Source organism: Furipterus horrens, unplaced genomic scaffold (genome assembly GCF_987537825.1).
Source record: "Furipterus horrens unplaced genomic scaffold, mFurHor1.1.pri manual_scaffold_1, whole genome shotgun sequence".
In the NCBI taxonomy this organism is placed as follows: domain Eukaryota; kingdom Metazoa; phylum Chordata; class Mammalia; order Chiroptera; family Furipteridae; genus Furipterus; species Furipterus horrens.
Genome location: NW_028327171.1, coordinates 109,856,062 through 109,873,847, shown reverse-complemented (window position 1 = coordinate 109,873,847; position 17,786 = coordinate 109,856,062). Strand labels below are relative to the sequence as shown.

General features: G+C 36.8%; 1 protein-coding gene across 2 annotated transcripts in view; it reads left to right on the top strand.

The window, feature by feature from the left end:
• The window catches only part of LMLN (leishmanolysin like peptidase), a 91,352-nt gene that overhangs the window by 60,174 nt on the left and 13,392 nt on the right, over nt 1–17,786 (top strand). For both annotated transcript variants that reach the window (XM_090266156.1, XM_090266145.1), the window contains 3 exons: nt 1,081–1,213; nt 5,613–5,772; nt 7,412–7,542. In XM_090266156.1, the coding sequence (XP_090122282.1) occupies nt 1,081–1,213; nt 5,613–5,772; nt 7,412–7,542 (424 nt within the window). The remainder of the gene's footprint in view (nt 1–1,080; nt 1,214–5,612; nt 5,773–7,411; nt 7,543–17,786) is intronic.

Sequence of the window (17,786 nt, the reverse complement as noted above, 5' to 3'; positions counted from 1 at the left end):
TTATAGTTGAAACTCAGGAAAGTTAACACCAAATAAGCTAGTATTTGCAATCAAGCCTGTAGTAATGACTTCAATACCTTTCCTTTCCTATTTCATTGTGCTACTTCAAGTTTACCAAAGACTGGTTGGTATTTTGTAATTTCCTAGAGAATTTTTTTTTTTCTTACTATACTATGGAAGTTAAATGAGGCAAGTATCAATCTTCCTTAAAATAAACCTAACCTACACTTTTTTTCCCTAATGAAAATATGAAAGAAGAGGAAAAATATCAATGACCCTGTTACAATTTGGCAGACCAGTCTTAATGGGATTTATATTGTTTAGGAATACTGTAATTTCATTTATAACATTACTATTATGACATTAATATATTTGTATTGTAATTATCAATAGCTTACTGATCAGTTATAGGTTTGTTTGAAGGCTATTTTGACAAAACAGTGCAACAAATTCTGAAGCCTTTGGAAAATTACAAGACCCCTTTTTCTGAATTGTACCTCCAAGATTAGATTTAACAGAGAACAGAACAAGTTGTAACAATTTGAAATATTCACACAATCTTCATTTTGCACAGGAAAACGAGATTGTATTGTGAATGTTTTTAACTTAACAAATTGTCGGACAAGAGTCTTTGAACTAGACTGTGGCATAGAAAATATTTCACTCTTTGTAACTGCAGTACAAAGGGGACAACATCTCCATTTGTTTCTGAGACTCCATTTGTTCATTATAAAGGTTTGTATTTTTAGGCATGATCTGGATTTTCATTATTTGTCATTAAGAGTGAAAATCAGGTCTTTAAAACTCCATTTTACTGACAAAAGTGGAGAAAGATAAATATGATTTCATTTACTAACAGTGAAATAATGTTATAACACATCTAGCATTAAACTTTCACATCTACATTAAGTGTTCCTTTTACCCTTTGAAAAATAAGTGTATAACTTGACTTAACAATTAGTTTTAAGCTATTAAAACATATTGAAATTATAATGGAAAAGTTAAGCTTATAATGGAAAAGAATGGACTTGTAATATTTTCTTTAGCGTTTTATACTGTTGTGTTAATCTCTGTATGCAGGAGTCTGATGCTGAGCCCTTACTGTGATACACTTAGAAGTAATCCATTGCAGTTAACTTGCAGACAGGACCAGAGAGCAGTTGCAGTATGTAATTTGCAGAAGTTTCCAAAACCTTTGCCTCGAGAGTACCAGGTAAAAACTTGTTTTGGGGCACAATTTTGGGAATCAGTTTTTTAAAAATAAGTTTCCATTTTAAATTCAAAGAGTAAATTCTCTCAAGTTTTTCAATTTATAAGGCCTCGTGTGTTTTCTGTAAGTCAGACAAAACTGAGGGATTCCTGCATTTCTTTATAACCAATGTGCTGATTGATAGTAATTAATGTCTGGCAGTGCCTTATAGAAATGATTGACACATTTAGAATATTATTTTAATCTAAATATTTTTCTTTTTATCTAAATTTTATTATATTTATTGATTATGCTATTACAATTGTCCTGATTTTTCCCCCTTTTCCCCTCCTCCACCCAGCACCCCCCACTTCCCTCAGACAATCTCCCTACTATTGTTCATGTGCATGGGCCATGTGGATACGTCCTTTGGATACGCCATTTCCTATACTGTACTTTACATCCCCATGGCAATTCTGTAACTACCTATTTATACCTATTTATACTTCCTGATACTTCTTGATCTCCACACCTCTTCACTCATTCTCCTAAATCCCCCTCCCATCTGGCAACCATCAAAACGCTCTCTGTATCCATGATTCTTTCTCTGTTCTTTTTTACTTAGTTTGTTTTTTAATTGTTGATAGGTATGTATTTTTTCCCTTTTATCGTTCATAGTTTTGATGTTCTTCTTTTTCTTAAATAAGTCCCTTCAACATTTCATATAATAATGGCTTGGTGATGATGAGCTCCTTTAGTTTTTTCTTGTCTGGGAAGCTCTTTATCTGTGCTTCGATTCTAAATGATAGCTTTGCTGGGCAAAGCAATCTTGGCTGTTGGTCCTGCTTTTCCTTTCTTTTCTTTTCTTTTTTTTTCCTAAAGATTTTATTTATTTTCAGAGAGAGGGGAAGGGAGGAAGAAAGAGAGGGGGAGAAACATCAACATGCAAGGGAAACATCAATCGGCTGCCTCTCTCACACCCCCAACTGGGGACTTGGCCTGCAACCCAAGCATGTGCCCTGACTGGGAATTGAACCAGCAACCTTTTGGTATACAGGCCAGTGCTCAATTCACTGAGCCACACCAGCCAAGCAGTCCCTGCTTTTCATGGCTTTGAATATTTCTTGCCTATTCCTTCTAGCTTGCAAAGTTTCTTTTGAGAAATCAGCTGACAGTCTAATGGGAACTCCCCTGAAGGTAACTAACTTATTTTCTCTTGCTGCTTTTAAGATTACCTTTTTATCTTTAACCTTTGGCATTTTAATTATGATGTGTCTTGGAGTGGGTCTCTTTGCATCCATCTTGTTCGGGACTCTCTGTGCTTCCTGGACTTGGCACATCTTATTTCCTTCACCAAATTAGGAAAGTTTTCTTTCATTATTTTCTCAAATAGATTTCAAATTTCTTGCTTTTTCTCTACTCCTTTTGGCACCCCTATGATGTGAACATTGGAAAGCTTGAAGTTGTCCCAGAGGCTGCTTATACTGTCCTCATTATTTAGATTCTTTTTTCTTCTTCTTGTTGTGATTGGTTGTTTTTACTTCCTTAGGTTCCAAATCATTGATTTGATTCTCAGCTTCACCCGCTTTACTGTTGTTTCCCTGTAAATTGTTCTTTATTTCAATTAGTGTATCCTTTGTTTCTGACTGGATCTTATTTATGCTGCTGAGGTCCTCACTAAGTTCCTTGAGCATCCTTATAACCAGTGTTTTGAACTCTGCATCTGATAGGTTGCTTAATATCCATTTCATTTAACTTTGTTTCTGGAGTTGTGATCTCTTCTTTCATTTGGGCCATATTTCATTGTCTCCTCATTTTGGCAGCCTCCCTGTATTTGTTTCTATGCATTAGGTAGAGCTGCTTTGACTCTGTGTCTTGGTAGTGTGACCTAATATAATAGGTGTCCTGTAGGGTCCAGTGGCACAGCGTCCCCTATCACCCAAGCTGTGTACTAGAGGTGCGCCCTTTGTGTGGACTGAGTACAACCTCCTCTTGTAGTTGAGCCTTGGTTGCTGTTGGCAGATCAATGGGAGGGATTTTCCCAGGCCAGTTAGCTGCAAACACTGGCTATGCACACTGATCACCAACCTCCACCTTCTGTGGAGAATCAGGTATGCAGGGTCAGGGTGGTGCTGCTCCTATGAGGTCTGTAGCTATCCACTGGGTGTCTGGCTCTGGAGTTTCCTGGGTGGTGCAGGCCAAGGTTAGCCCCACCTTTGTTTTGCCTGGGGCCACCCTGTCTGAGCTGTAACGCAGTCTGAGATGGCTGCTACTTGTGCCCAGGCTTGTAGATGCCCAGGCAAAGCCAAGCTGTGAATCTAGGCTGGCTGCTGCTAGTGCCAGGCCTGGGGCTCACTGAGGCCAGCTGTTACTTATTTGATAGCATTTAGGAAGTTGTGCAGCATGAGCCAAGACCATCCATTCATATGGAAAAGCAGCTTGGTTGGGCCTTGTAAGCTGGGTTGGGTGGAGTCTCTGGGGATCTCCAAGGCATATCAAACAGTGTTAGCCAGGTTGATGGAGTCTTAGATATGGCACCAGCTTGCCAGTTCAGTGGCTGTGTTGGTGGAGGGTTCAGAAAAGAGACAATGGCCTCTACTAGCCTTGATGCCAGACACCCCAGCCTCTCCCAGCATGCCACTGGCGCCCGTCAAGCTACCACCCCAGCACTGGGGCTCAAAAGGAGCAAGTCTGAGTAGGTGAGTCCATGTGTGGGTTCTTTAAGAGGAACTTCTTGGGGCTCCAGAAGTTTCTTTCACTGACTCAATCCCCACTGGTTTTTGCAGCCAGACGTTATGGGGGCTTATCTCCCTGGCACTGGAAGCCTGTGCTGGGGGTCTTGCTGGGGTGTTGAGACTCCTGGCTCCCAAGATCCCTCCCAAATTTTTATCCACTACACATGTATGTGGGACCAGATCATTTCGTGTGTGCACCCCTCTGGACGGATGTAGTTTCTTTAATTTCGTAGTTGTCAGATTTCCATTCAACTCAGTTTCTGGTGGTTCTGAGTGATGGTTCTATATTTTAGTTGTAATTTTGAAGTGGTTGTGTGAAAAGGCGAACCATGTCTGTCTGTGCCACCATCTTGACCAGAAATCTGACACTTTTTTTTAATCTAAATTTTTAAACTATGTTTTTTTCTTTCTAATTGATTGCACAGAAAACAAGGTTCTTCAAAGAAAATAACCAAGGTGTTCTAAGTCAATTAATTAGAAGGCTTAGAAGTCTACTTTAAAAAAGGTTTAACTCAAGGGATCTAAAGTTGAAGGAAATGGTCCCATATGTTCAGTCTGAATATCTGATTTGACCTTTAAGGTTTTTTTGTTGACACTGTTACAGATGTCCCTCTTTTTCCCTCCTTTGCCCTTGTCCACCCAGCCCCCATCCCCTTATCTTCACCTACCCCTCCCCTGCCTTCACCACACTGTTGTCTGTGTCTATGGGCTATACATATATGCATATATGTTCTTTGCCTAATCTCTTCCAGTTCCCACCACCACCCTTCCCTCTGACATCATCAGTCTGTTCCTGTATCTTAAGTATTTTCTTGCATTGGCTATATCTAAAAAGCCTCAGCTCTGCCTGTCATTTTCAAAGGACACTTTAGTCAGAAATGATATCTCAGGATGCTTATTTAAAATGATTGCAGCTAAATTTTGAGCTTCCTACATATGTTTATGACCTTTCTTTGAGTGTTTCAGACACCATGTGATGACAACTATATCTCTGGACATAGTACTATAATTCAATGAGTTGGTGTAAAATGTGAAATCTTTAAGATACATGTTTTATGTATATAGGTGATCTCTTTCAAGTTTCTCAAAGTTTTAGTTCTAGTTTGTCAAAACAACATATAAATTAAGTCTCCTAAAAATACTTGAAGTAAATTATATTTAAAAATCTTAATTCTACACTTGATTTTTTAAAAAACATTTTATTTATTTTCAGAGAGACAGTAAGAGAGTGAGACGTGTGTGAGAGAAACATCTATTGGTTGTCTCTCACATGCCCCCAACTGGGGACCTGGCCTGAAATGCAGGCATGTGCCCTGAGAGGGAATCACACCAGATACCTTTGGGTTTGCAGGCTGGCACTCAGTCCACTGGGCCACACCAGCCAGGGCTACTTGCTTTACGTTTTGTCAACTCTTCCGATTTATCCTATAAAAACATTAGTCAAACTTGTCATCTAATAAAAACCTTAGATTAGTTTACTTTGCTTACTTCTAAAACTACAGTAACTTTGACATACCCCTGAGGTAGTATGTTACTATCTTTGTGTTATACTATATATGAAGAAAAGTGCATTAATATCTTCTTTGTGTTATTCAGCATTAGAGGGTTGTTAGAAATTGTCTGTAGACTTTGTTTTTATTATACATAATGTTTCTTTCTCTCCTGTCTTCTTAATAATTTTTTTGTAGTACTTTGATGAACTCAATGGAATACCTAAAGAAGATTTGCCTTATTACGGTGGTTCAGTAGAAATTGCTGACTACTGTCCTTTCAGTCAGGAATTCAGTTGGCATTTAAGTGGTGAATATCAGCGCAGCTCAGATTGTAGAATATTGGAAAATCAACCAGGTTAGTAGTCTAGTGAAATGAAATGTTATAAACATATTACAATTGTATATCAGCAATGTACAATAGTAGTTAAGAGCACAGACCCTGGAGTTAGACTGTTTGAGTTTGCATTGTGGTTCCACTGCTGTATATCTGTTATAAATAACCTAACTTCTCTGTGCCTCAGTTTCCTCCTCTATACAAAGGGGATAATAGCTATCTAATAGAGTTGTGAGAATTAAATGAGTTAATGTAATATGAGCTTAGAACCATGACACGTAGAAAGGATTGCTAGCTATTAGATAGATTTGCACATGTATACACACACTGCTTTTTAGCAATACCATGCATCTGCATGACACTTTTCGTTTGCTAAGCACTTTCATTTATGTTTCTATTTTTTTTTTTTTTAATCCTCACCCAAAGACATTTTTCATTTGCTTTTCTGGAGGGAGAGAGGAAAGAAGAGAGAGAATCATTGATGCAAGAGAAGCATTGGTTGGCTGCCTTCGCATGCATCCAGAACAGGGATCCATGTGGGGACTGGGATTGTACATGTCTGAACTGTGATTGCATGTGCCCAAGTTCAGATAGGGGATTATTTTGCAGCCCAGGCATGTGCCTCGACTGGGAGTTGAACTCACAACCATTTGGTTAAGGGCCTACATTCCAACCACTGAGCCACACCAGTCAGGACTTATATCTCATTTTATTCTTCTAAAAACCTGATGAGAGACATAGAGAAGATATTACTGAGTTTCACAGATGAACTAAATGATACAGTTAATTGGTCTTAGTGCAAGATTCTCCAGTGGAGAGCTCTGTTCAGTTAATCACATTAGGTGTCCTATTTTTTTCATCTCCTGAGGAATGTGCATTTTATGTAATTTAGGAATGACATGCCATTCTTCAGATATCATAATAATATTGTCAATGGCTAGTAAGATGTTGCCATATTATTCTTTTTCAATACATAAAATTAATAGGTTATCAACAGAATAAATATGGCAATTGGATATTCAATAATAATAGTTATAGTTCATACTATCCACCTCAGTAAATAAAATGTCTTCACTTCTGATGTTAACAAACAGCAATAAGTAGTTTTTCTTGCTGTGGTTCATCAAAATTTTTAACCTGGTTCTTCCTTCCTCCTTCCTTATTCAATACTTTATTACAGAGAAGTCATTTAAATTTTAAATTTCCATAATATTTTATTCTTAAAGCAGGGAGATTTAACTGGATGGCATAAGTTGAAAGTACAAAAAAGTTTTCCCAAAGTTACCACACCCCACAAAAAGCTTTTGTTATATATATAAATCATTGTCCTCATTCTATTCTGGGTCATTTGGGAGATGACTTTATTTAGGCCACTAGTAAAAGTGACTCTTAGTGCCATTTTCTCTATATATCTAACTTAAATACTTTAGGCTGAGTTGTATCACTTGTTTCTGATATAATAATTTTCTCCCACTAGTTCCTGTATTGAGAACACAGTTTGAGTTTGAAGCCCTCTTTCTCTTGATTTTCTTTAATGGAAAATTTCTATTAAACATGTTTGTTTTTAAAACAACCTTTAATCATAAGAATGGAATACTTCAATTTCTTGTACTCTGAGCCAAGGATCAATTTTTAAGAAAAATATTCTGGTTTGCTTCAGACCTTTTTAAAAACTATGGTGCTGAAAAGTATGGACCTCATTCAGTTTGTCTAATACAGAAATCAGCCTTTGTCATGGAAAAGTGTGAAAGGAAGCTGAGTTACCCAGACTGGGGGAGTGGATGTTATCAGGTAAATTAAATGCTTGTTAATAATTATACCAAATATTATATGATTTTATCTGATTGGTTTTTATATTTTAAAATACATTTTATATTTTTATAGTTGATTTACTGTTTAATACTTTAATTTATATTTATTTATGTAAATATTAGTTTGGATGTTGTGTTGTGTGAAAATATTGTCATTTTTTTGAGAGAAATTGCCTTTCTCCATTTGTGTGTGTGTGTGTGTGTGTGTGTGTGTGTGTGAGTGTGTGTGTTTGATATATCAGCGAGTTTTACAATAATTTTACTTCTGGGCATATATCTTAAGGAAATAATGAAAAATACATAATTTAGTTCTTGAATAGATATTACTTTGAATGGAAAAAGTTTATAATTTTATTTCATAAGATCTGAGGAAAACATAGATCTAAGACTTAATAAAGCAATTACTCATTAATAATGCATTTGTTTCCTTTGAAAGTAGAAATCCAAAGGGGGAAAATTACTATTTTCTTAATTTCCTTATTTGCATGTCTGGTATTAAATGAGTGTTTTACCTTATAAAAAACTTATTGAGACACAGGCATTCTGTTACTTAGGAAAATTCAATTTAATGAATATTTTGTACCCTACTAATGGTTGTGAAGGAAGAGAGTGTGCTCCTGAGAAGTGAAAAATAAGAACTTGTTGTACCACTTCAGCTACAAAAGCTAAATGGACTTCTGTAGCTGGGAATTTAAATATTATTTTTAAAGTTACAAAATTAACTTTTTTGGAGTAACAGACTCGTTGAGATACAGTTTACATGTCATACTATTTATGTATTACCTTTGAAACCTTACAAAAGATGATTAAAAATGAATACTTTCCAGCTATAATCTGAAGACTATACTCCAGCAATCATTCTCTGATAAATTTCATTAAAGATTTATGTATTGGTTAAATACATAGCTTTGACCTATTGTAATCATAATACATAATTTTGTTTTACTTCCTTCACTTAGTACTTTTTATGCAGAGCAAAACACCTTTCCATATTTTTCCAATAATATTTATTATTCTTTATCACTGTAGAACATTGCATTATAACTTGGAAAGTTGCTTCCTTGTTATATATTGAGTCTTCACTATGTAAAACTGCTTTTATAAGTATACTTACATATTTTAACTTTTTAAAAATTTATTTTTTGAAATAATTTCTGTAAGTGAGAATATTAGGTTAAAGGAATAAAGCTAGAACAGTGAAAACTATAATAGGAAGGTGACCTTTTCAGGATCTTTTAATGTTTTTTTTTTTAAATAATTTATTTGTTTATTTATTTATTTTTAGAGAGGGGGGAAAGGAGAGAGGGAGAGAAACCTCACTGTGTGGTTGCCTCTAATTCGCACCCCCAACTAGGAACCTGACATGCAACCTAGTTACGTGCCCTGACTGGGAATCGAACCAGTGACACTTGGTTCGCAGGCTGACACTCAATCCACTGAGCCACACCAGCCAGGGTTTCTTTTAATGTTTTATCAACACTCCTACCACCACCGCAAAGGGATTGCGCAGATTTTAAACACCATCCATGAAAATTGAATGTAGGACTTCTGGTCAAGAAGGAAGCATAGGTAAACATGCATTACATTCTCACATGCTGCAGAAAAAGTTACAACTAGGCCACAAAAAAATTTCACCCAGAGTTGTCAGAAAATTGAGCTGTAGGAAATCCAGCAACCAAGGATTTAAAGAAGCCACATTCATCCAGACAGGCCACGCTACTAAGACAGGGAGTCAAAGCAGCTCTGTCTAATACACCAAAACAAACACAGGGAGGCTGCCAAATTGAGGAGACAAAGATATATGGCCCAAATGAAAGAACAGAACAAAACTCCAGAAAAAGAACTAAATGAAACTGAGATAACCAGCCTATCAGATGCAGAGTCTGAAACACTGGTTACCAGGATACTCAAAGAACTTAATGAGTATGGTAACAGCCTAAAAAAGACCCATGCAGAAATGAAAGTACATTAAATGAAGTAAAGAAAAATCCATAGGAAACTGACAATGGAGGGGATGAAGTCAAGATTCAAATGAACGATTTGGAACATAAGAAAGAAATAAGCATTCAATCAGAACAGCAAGAAGAAAACAGAATTTAAAAAAAAAATGAGGATAGTCTAAGGAGCCTCTGGGACATCTCCAAATGTACCGACATTCAGATCTTAAGGGTGACAGAAGGAGAAAAGGAAGAGCAAGAAATTGAAAACTTATTTGAAAAAATAATAGAAGAAAATTTTCCTAATTTGGTAAAGGTAATAGACATACAAGTCCAGGGAGCACAGAGAGTCCCAAACAAGTTGGACCCAAAGAGGACCACACCAAGACACACCGTAATTAAAATGCCAAAGGTTAAAGATAAAGAGAGAATCTTAAAAGCAGGAAGAGAAAAGCAGAATTACCTACAAAGGAGTTCCGATATGACTGTCAGCTGATTTCTCAAAAGAAACTTTGCAGGCTAGAAGGGACTGGCAAGAAGTATTCAAAGTGATGAAAAGCAAGGACCTACAACCTAGATTATTCTGTCCAGCAAAGCTATCATTAAGAAATGGAGCCGCCCGAGCGCGCAGGGGCTCGCGCGCAAGGGCACCTCAACTGGCTCCAGCGAGCAGCAAGAGAGCGCGCCGTGCCGGCAACCGCGGGCACGCACCATTGCGGCAACCGCGGGCGCACACCAGTGCTGCAAGAAACAAGAACCTCTGAACGGCCACACTAGACCAGCTGCGGACGCAGAAAAAGAAGGCAACACACCAAGACTAAAACGGAGTAAAAACATCGTTTTTTTTTTTTTTCAATTTTTTTCTCCCTTTCCTCTTTCTTTCTTTCTTCTTAATTCTTTCTTTTCTTTCTTTCTTTCTTTATTCTTTTCTTTCTTCTTTTTGCTTGGGTTTTTTTGGGGGGGTGGTTTGTGGTTATTTTTTTTTCTTTTTTTTCTCTCTCTTCTTTCTTCTATATTCTTTTCTTTCTTTCTTCTTTTCTTTCTTCTATTTTCTTGGGTTTTTTGGGGGGGTTTCTCCCCTTCCAAAAAGAATAACAAACTTTATCTCTAACGTGTTGCATATAACCTCTCCTTCTCATCCTTTCTCTTTAATCGTTGTTTATTCGTTTGTGTGTCTAGTTTATCCCCCCTATCACTCTAAATAATAGAATATAATTACTATATAAACAATACAATCCCACTTTCTTACTATATTATGCATTTTTCTATCCTTTTCTTCTATTTTTATTAACATACAATGTAAATATTACCTACTGGCTTGCACAGTCTCAACTATTATTAATCTATCACCCCCTCTATCAAAAATTATATTTTCCCTCCCTAAAAACAACTCTTATCTATTCTTCTTATAGTATAAAAGCTCTAATCTCTTTACATTTATATTAATACGGGCTCGTTGGCTGACGATAGCAGGATAGAGTGGGGGATACTTTTTGAGGGTGTGGGTCTCCTGCCTGGGCTGTGTTTTTATGTTTTTAACAGCATATCCACAAAAGAACTCAAGACAAAGTGGATAGAGTGACTCTCAACCAACTAGCCAGAAGGAAGAAATATAACGAAACAACATAAACAAACGACATAAAGGGTAACTCAAGAACATCAGGCTCAGGATATCAAAGAGACTGCACCACTGAAACCCCCAGATCTCCGATAAAGAATCTCACACCACAAAGGAGGGAAGTCAAAGCAGACTACCCCCCCCAAAAAAAAACAACAAATAAATAAATAAATAAAAACAAAAAGAATCCAACATGGTAAGACGCAAAAATAACCCCTCAATGAAGAGAAAAGACGAATCCTCAGAAAGAGAGATAAATGAAATAGACATAGCCCAAATGTCAGACATGGAATTCAAAACAATGGTGGTAAAGAAGTTCAATATACTCGACATCCTTAAAATCAACTATGACAACCTCCAAGGAAGTTACCAGCAGCTCCAAGAAAATTACAGGGAACTTGCAGAGAACTACACCAGCATAAAAAAAGACATAGAAACTGTTAACAAGAACCAGGAAGAACTTAAGAATTCAATCTCTGAACTGAAAAACACAGTAGAATCAGTCAAAAGCAGACTAAACGAAGCAGAGGATTGGATTAGTGAGTTAGAAGATAATGTAGAGAAAAACTCCCAGACAATACAGCAAAATGAAAAAAGATTGAAAAAATATGAACAAGATGTAAGGGAATTACAGGATAGCATGATAAGAGATAATATCAGGATCACAGGAATTAGAGCGGGAGAAGAAAAGGACCATGGAATTGAAAAACTGATAGGAGAAATAGTGACAGAAAATTTTCCGAACCTGATGAGAGAAAAAGTTATACAAGTTCAGGAAGCACAGAGAGTTCCAATGAAGAGGAACCCCCAAAAACACACTCCAAGGCACATCATTGTTAAAATGGCAACATTCCAAGACAAAGAGAGAATCCTAAAAGCAGCAAGAGAAAAACAGCAAATAACATACAAGGGAGCTTCGATAAGGCTATCAACTGATTTCTCAACAGAAACATTACAAGCCAGAAGGGAATGGTCAAAAATATTTCAAGCAATGAAAAACAAAGGCCTACAACCAAGAATACTCTACCCAGCAAGGCTCTCATTCAAAATAGAAGGTGAAATAAGGAGTTGCTCAGACAAAGGAAGACTGAAAGAATACATCTCCACCAAACCAGCATTGCAAGAGATGCTAAAGGGAGTGTTCTAAGAAAAAAGAAGAAAAGAACAAGAGAGGAGAGGAACAGAGGTACACAGGGAAATGAATAAATACACGTCAATAATAACCTTAAATGTAAATGGATTAAATGCTCCAATTAAAAGACATAGGGTAACGGAATGGATAAGAAAACAGGACTCACATATTTGCTGTCTACAAGAAACACACCTGAAAACAAAAGATTTACACAGACTGAAAGTAAAGGGATATAAAAAAATATTCCAAGCAAACGGACCAGAAAAAAAAAGCCGGGGTAGCAGTCCTCATATCAGACAAAACGGATTTCAAAGCAAGGACAGTAAAAAGAGACAAAGAAGGACATTTCATAATACTTGAACAATCCATCAAGAAGATATGACTTTGATAAACATATATGCACCCAACATAGGAGCACCCAAATACATAAAGCAAATACTAGAAGACCACAAAAAGGATATCAACAACAACACACTCATAGTAGGGGACTTCAGCACTCCATTATCAACAATAGACAGATCATCAAAGCAAAGAAACACCAAGGATATACAGGCATTGAACAACACACTAAACCACATGGATCTAACTGATATATATAGAACTTTCCACCCCAAAGAAGCAAAATATACATTCTTTTCAATTGCACATGGGACATTTTCAAAGATAGACCACATGATAGGTCACAAAACAAGCCTCAACAAATTCAAGAAAATTGAAATCATATCAAGCATCTTTTCAGATCACAATGCCTTGAAACTAGAAATCAACCTCAAAGAAAAAAATCAAAGACACCCAAACTCATGGAAATGGAATAACATGCCATTAAATAATGAATGGGTTAACAATGACATCAAATAAAAAATCAAGAAATTTCTAGAAACTAATGATAATGAGCACACAACAACCCAAAACCTGTGGGACACAGCAAAAGCAGTCATGAGAGGGAAGTTCATAGCAATACAGGCATATCTGAAAAGGAGAGAAGAATCTCAAATAAATAACCTAACCATAATGCTACAAGAACTAGAACAACAACAACAAACAAAGCCTAGGGCAAGAAGAAGGAACGAAATCATCAAGATCAGAGCAGAACTAAATGACATAGAGACTAAACAAACAATCCAAAAGATCAACAAAACTAGGAGCTGGTTCTTCGAAAAAATAAACAAAATGGACAAGCCTCTAGCCAGTCTAATCAAGAAAAAAAGAGAGAAGACCCAAATAAACAAAATCAGAAATGAAAGAGGAGAAATCACGACTGATACCTCAGAAATACAAATGATACTTAGAAATTACTTCAGACAACTGTATGACAAGAAATTTGACAATCTAGAAGAAATGAACAAATTTCTAGAAACATACAACCTTCCAAAACTGAATCAAGAAGAAGTGGAAAGTCTCAACAGACAAATAACAAAGAAGGAAATTGAAACAGTAATCAAAAATCTCCCTGTACACAAAAGCCCTGGACCGGATGGCTTCACAGGCGAATTCTACAAAACATTCAGGGAAGAACTAACTCCTATCCTCTTCAAACTGTTCCAAAAAATCCAGGAAGAGGGGAAAATCCCAAACTCTTTCTATGAAGCCAGTATTATCCTAATCCCCAGACCAGGTCAAGACACAACAAAGAAAGAAAACTACAGGCCAATATCACTGATGAACATCGATGCTAAAATCCTCAATAAAATATTGGCAAACAGGATCCAGAAATACATCAAAAAGATCATGCATCATGATCAAGTGGGCTTCATTCCAGGGATGCAAGGATGGTTTAATATTCGCAAATCAATAAATATAATACATCACCTAAACAGAATGAAAGACAAAAATCACATGATCATATCAATAGATGCAGAAAAAGCATTTGATAAAGTACAACACCCATTTATGATGAAAACACTCAGCAAAATTGGAATTGAGGGAGCATATCTTAACATAATTAAGGCTATATATGAGAAGCCTGAGGCCAACATCATACTCAATGGACAAAAACTGAAAGCATTCTCCCTGAACTCAGGAACTAGACGAGGTTGTCCACTCTCTCCACCGCTTTTCAACATAGTTTTGGAAGTCCTAGCCACAGCAATCAGACAAGAAAAAGAAATAAAAGGCATCCAAATTGGGAAAGAGGAAGTAAAACTTTCATTATATGCAGATGACATGACAGTATACCTAGAAAATCCTATAAAGTCCACTAAAAGACTACTCGATATAATAAGTGAATTTGGCAAAATCGCAGGGTACAAAATAAATATACAGAAATCTAAGGCATTTCTGTACACCAACAATAAAATAGCAGAGACAGAGACAAAAAAGAAAATACCATTTACTATAGCAACAAGAAAAATAAAGTACCTAGGAGTAAACTTAACCAAAGAGATAAAAGACCTGTACTCTGAGAATTACATAACATTGAAGAAAGAAATTAAGGAAGAAACAAATAAATGGAAGCAAATACCATGTTCTTGGATGGGAAGAATCAACATCATCAAAATGGCCATACTACCCAAAGCAATTTACAGATTCAATGCAATCCCTATTAAAATACCAATGACATATTTCACAGACCTAGAACAAATACTCCATAAGTTCATATGGAACCAAGAAAGACCCCGAATAGCAAAAGCAATCTTGAGACAGAAGAACACAGCAGGAGGAATCACAACACCAGATATCAAACAATACTACAAAGCCACTGTAATCAAAACAGTCTGGTACTGGCATAAGAACAGACATATAGATCAGTGGAACAGAGTAGAGAGTCCAGAAATAAACCCAGGCCTCTACGGTCAACTAATATTTGATAAAAGAGGAAGGAACATAAAATGGAGTGAGAAGAGCCTCTTTAACAAATGGTGCTGGGAGAACTGGATAGGGACCTGCAAAAAAATGAAACTAGACCACCAACTTACACCACACACGAGAATAAACTCAAGATGGATCAAAGACTTAAATGTAAACCGTGACACCATAAAAGTCCTAGAGGAAAACATAGACAAGAAAATATCAGATAACTCACGTAACAATCTCTTCACGGATACATCTCCTAAAGCAAGAGAAATAAAGGAAAAAATAAATAAATGGGATTACATCAAACCAAAGAGTTTCTGCTCAGCAAAAGAAAACATCAGCAAGATGAAAAGGAAACCAACCATATGGGAAAACATATTTGCCAATGACATCACAGACAGGGGACTGATTTCTAAAATATACAAAGAGCTGATACGACTCAACATCAAGAAAACAAACAACCCAATTAAAAAATGGGCAAAGGACCTGAACAAACACTTCTCCGAAGAGGACATACAGAAGGTCCATAGACACATGAAAAAATGCTCAACATCATTAGCCATCAGGGAGATGCAAATAAAAACCACAATGAGATACCACCTTACACCTGTCAGAATGGCCATCATCAACAAATCAACAAGCAACAAGTGCTGGCGAGGATGTGGAGAAACAGGAACCCTACTGCACTGTTGGTGGGAATGCAGACTGGTGCAGCCACTATGGAGAACAGTATGGAATTACCTCAAAAGATTAAAAATGGAACTGCCTTTTGAACCAGCGACTCCACTACTAGGATTATACCCGAAGAATCTTGAAACACCAATTCAAAAGAACTTATGCACCCCTATGTTCATTGCAGCACTGTTTACAATAGCTAAGTGCTGGAAACAACCTAAGTGCCCATCTGTAGATGAGTGGATCAAAAAACTGTGGTACATTTACACAATGGAATACTATGTAGCAGAAAGAAAGAAGGAACTCCTGCCATTTGCAACAACATGGATGGAACTAGAGAGAATTATGCTTAGTGAAATAAGCCAGGCAAAGAAAGAAAAATGCCATATGATACCACCTAATACAGGAAACTAAAGAACAACACAAACAAAGGAACTAAATAGAACAAAGAGCAGAATAGCAGTCAATAGGGGGGAGGGGAGAGGGAGAGAAGGGGGATAAGTAAGGGAAGGGTTTAGTCAAAGAACCTGTATAAAAGACTCATGGACATGGACAACGGGGAGGGATATGATTGCGGGAGAGGGGGTGGGTTGGGTTGGGTAGAGAAATTAGGGGAAAAGGGGACAACTGTAATTGAAAAACCAAAATAAAAAATAAAATAAAATAAAAAAAGAAATGGAAGGGCAGATAAAGTACTTCTCAGACAAGGTAAAAGTGAAGGTGTTCATCATCACCAAGCCATTATTACATAAAACGTTCAAGGGACTTATTTAAGAAAAAGAGGACCAAAACTATGAACATTAAAATGTCAACAAATTCACAGCTATCTACAACCAAATCTAAAAAATTAAGCACGTAAGTAGAACAGTCACAGAATCACAGATATGGAGATCATTTGGAGGGTTATCAGCTAGGAGAGGGACAGGGGGAGAATGGAGGAAAAGGTACAGGGATTAAGAAGCATAAATTGGTAGGTACAAAATAGAGAGGAGGTTGTTAAGAATAGTATAAGAAATGGAGACGCCAAGAACTTATATGCATGACACATGGACTGTTCAGTGGTGTGGGGATTGTCTGAGGGACTGGGGTTGCTGGCTGGAGAGAGGCAAAGGGGGAAGATCTGGGACAACTATAACAGCATAATCAATAAAATATATTTTTTTAAAAGATTGACTCTACTGCTTGGCTCCCCTTGTCAATTAATTTTGCTAATTTAATACTAACCACTATTTATGTGGGAAAGGTATATGATTCCAGACAAGTTACATAGAGGTTAACTTTAGGTTTTTGTTTCTTGTTTTTCTTATTTTGACAGAAATTGCAGGAAGGGTATAAAATGTTTTTTGAGTCATTCAGGTATAAATTGCTGACATACTGTTCTTTCAGTCCCAATTATTTTACTGTGTATTTCTTTTTTTTAAAGATTTTATTTATTTATTTTTAGAGTTAGGGGAAAGGAGGGAGAAAGAGAAGGAGAGAAACATCAGTGTGCCAGAGAGACATTGATAAGTTGCCTCCTGCCAGCCCCCCAACTCGGGACCCAGCCCACAACCCAGGCATGTGCCCCAAATGGGAATCAAACTGGTGACCTTTAGATTTGTGGGACAATGCCCAACCCACTGAGCCAAACCAGCCAGGGCTTTACGTGTATTTCTTATAAACAAGGATATCTTCATACATGAACACAGTACTTCCAAAAATAACAGGAAATGAACATTGATACATAAAGTTTTTTTACCCCATTCAAGTTTTACAAATTGTCCCAATAATGTCCTTGTAGCAGTAGGATGTGGACTAATATCACATGTTGAGAAGTTGTCATTGTCTCTGTTTTTTAGTCTGGAACAGTTCCTCAATCTTTTCTTAACTTTCATGACCTTGACATTTTCATTTATTATTTTTTATTTTTTTAAGTATATTTTATTCATTATGCTATTACAAATGTCCCAATTACTTTTCCCTTTGCTCCCCTCCACCCAGCACCCCCTCTACCTCAAGCAATACCATCCTCCCTTAGTTTGTGTCTGTGGGTTGTGCATATAAGTTCTTTGGCTTCACCCTTTCCTATA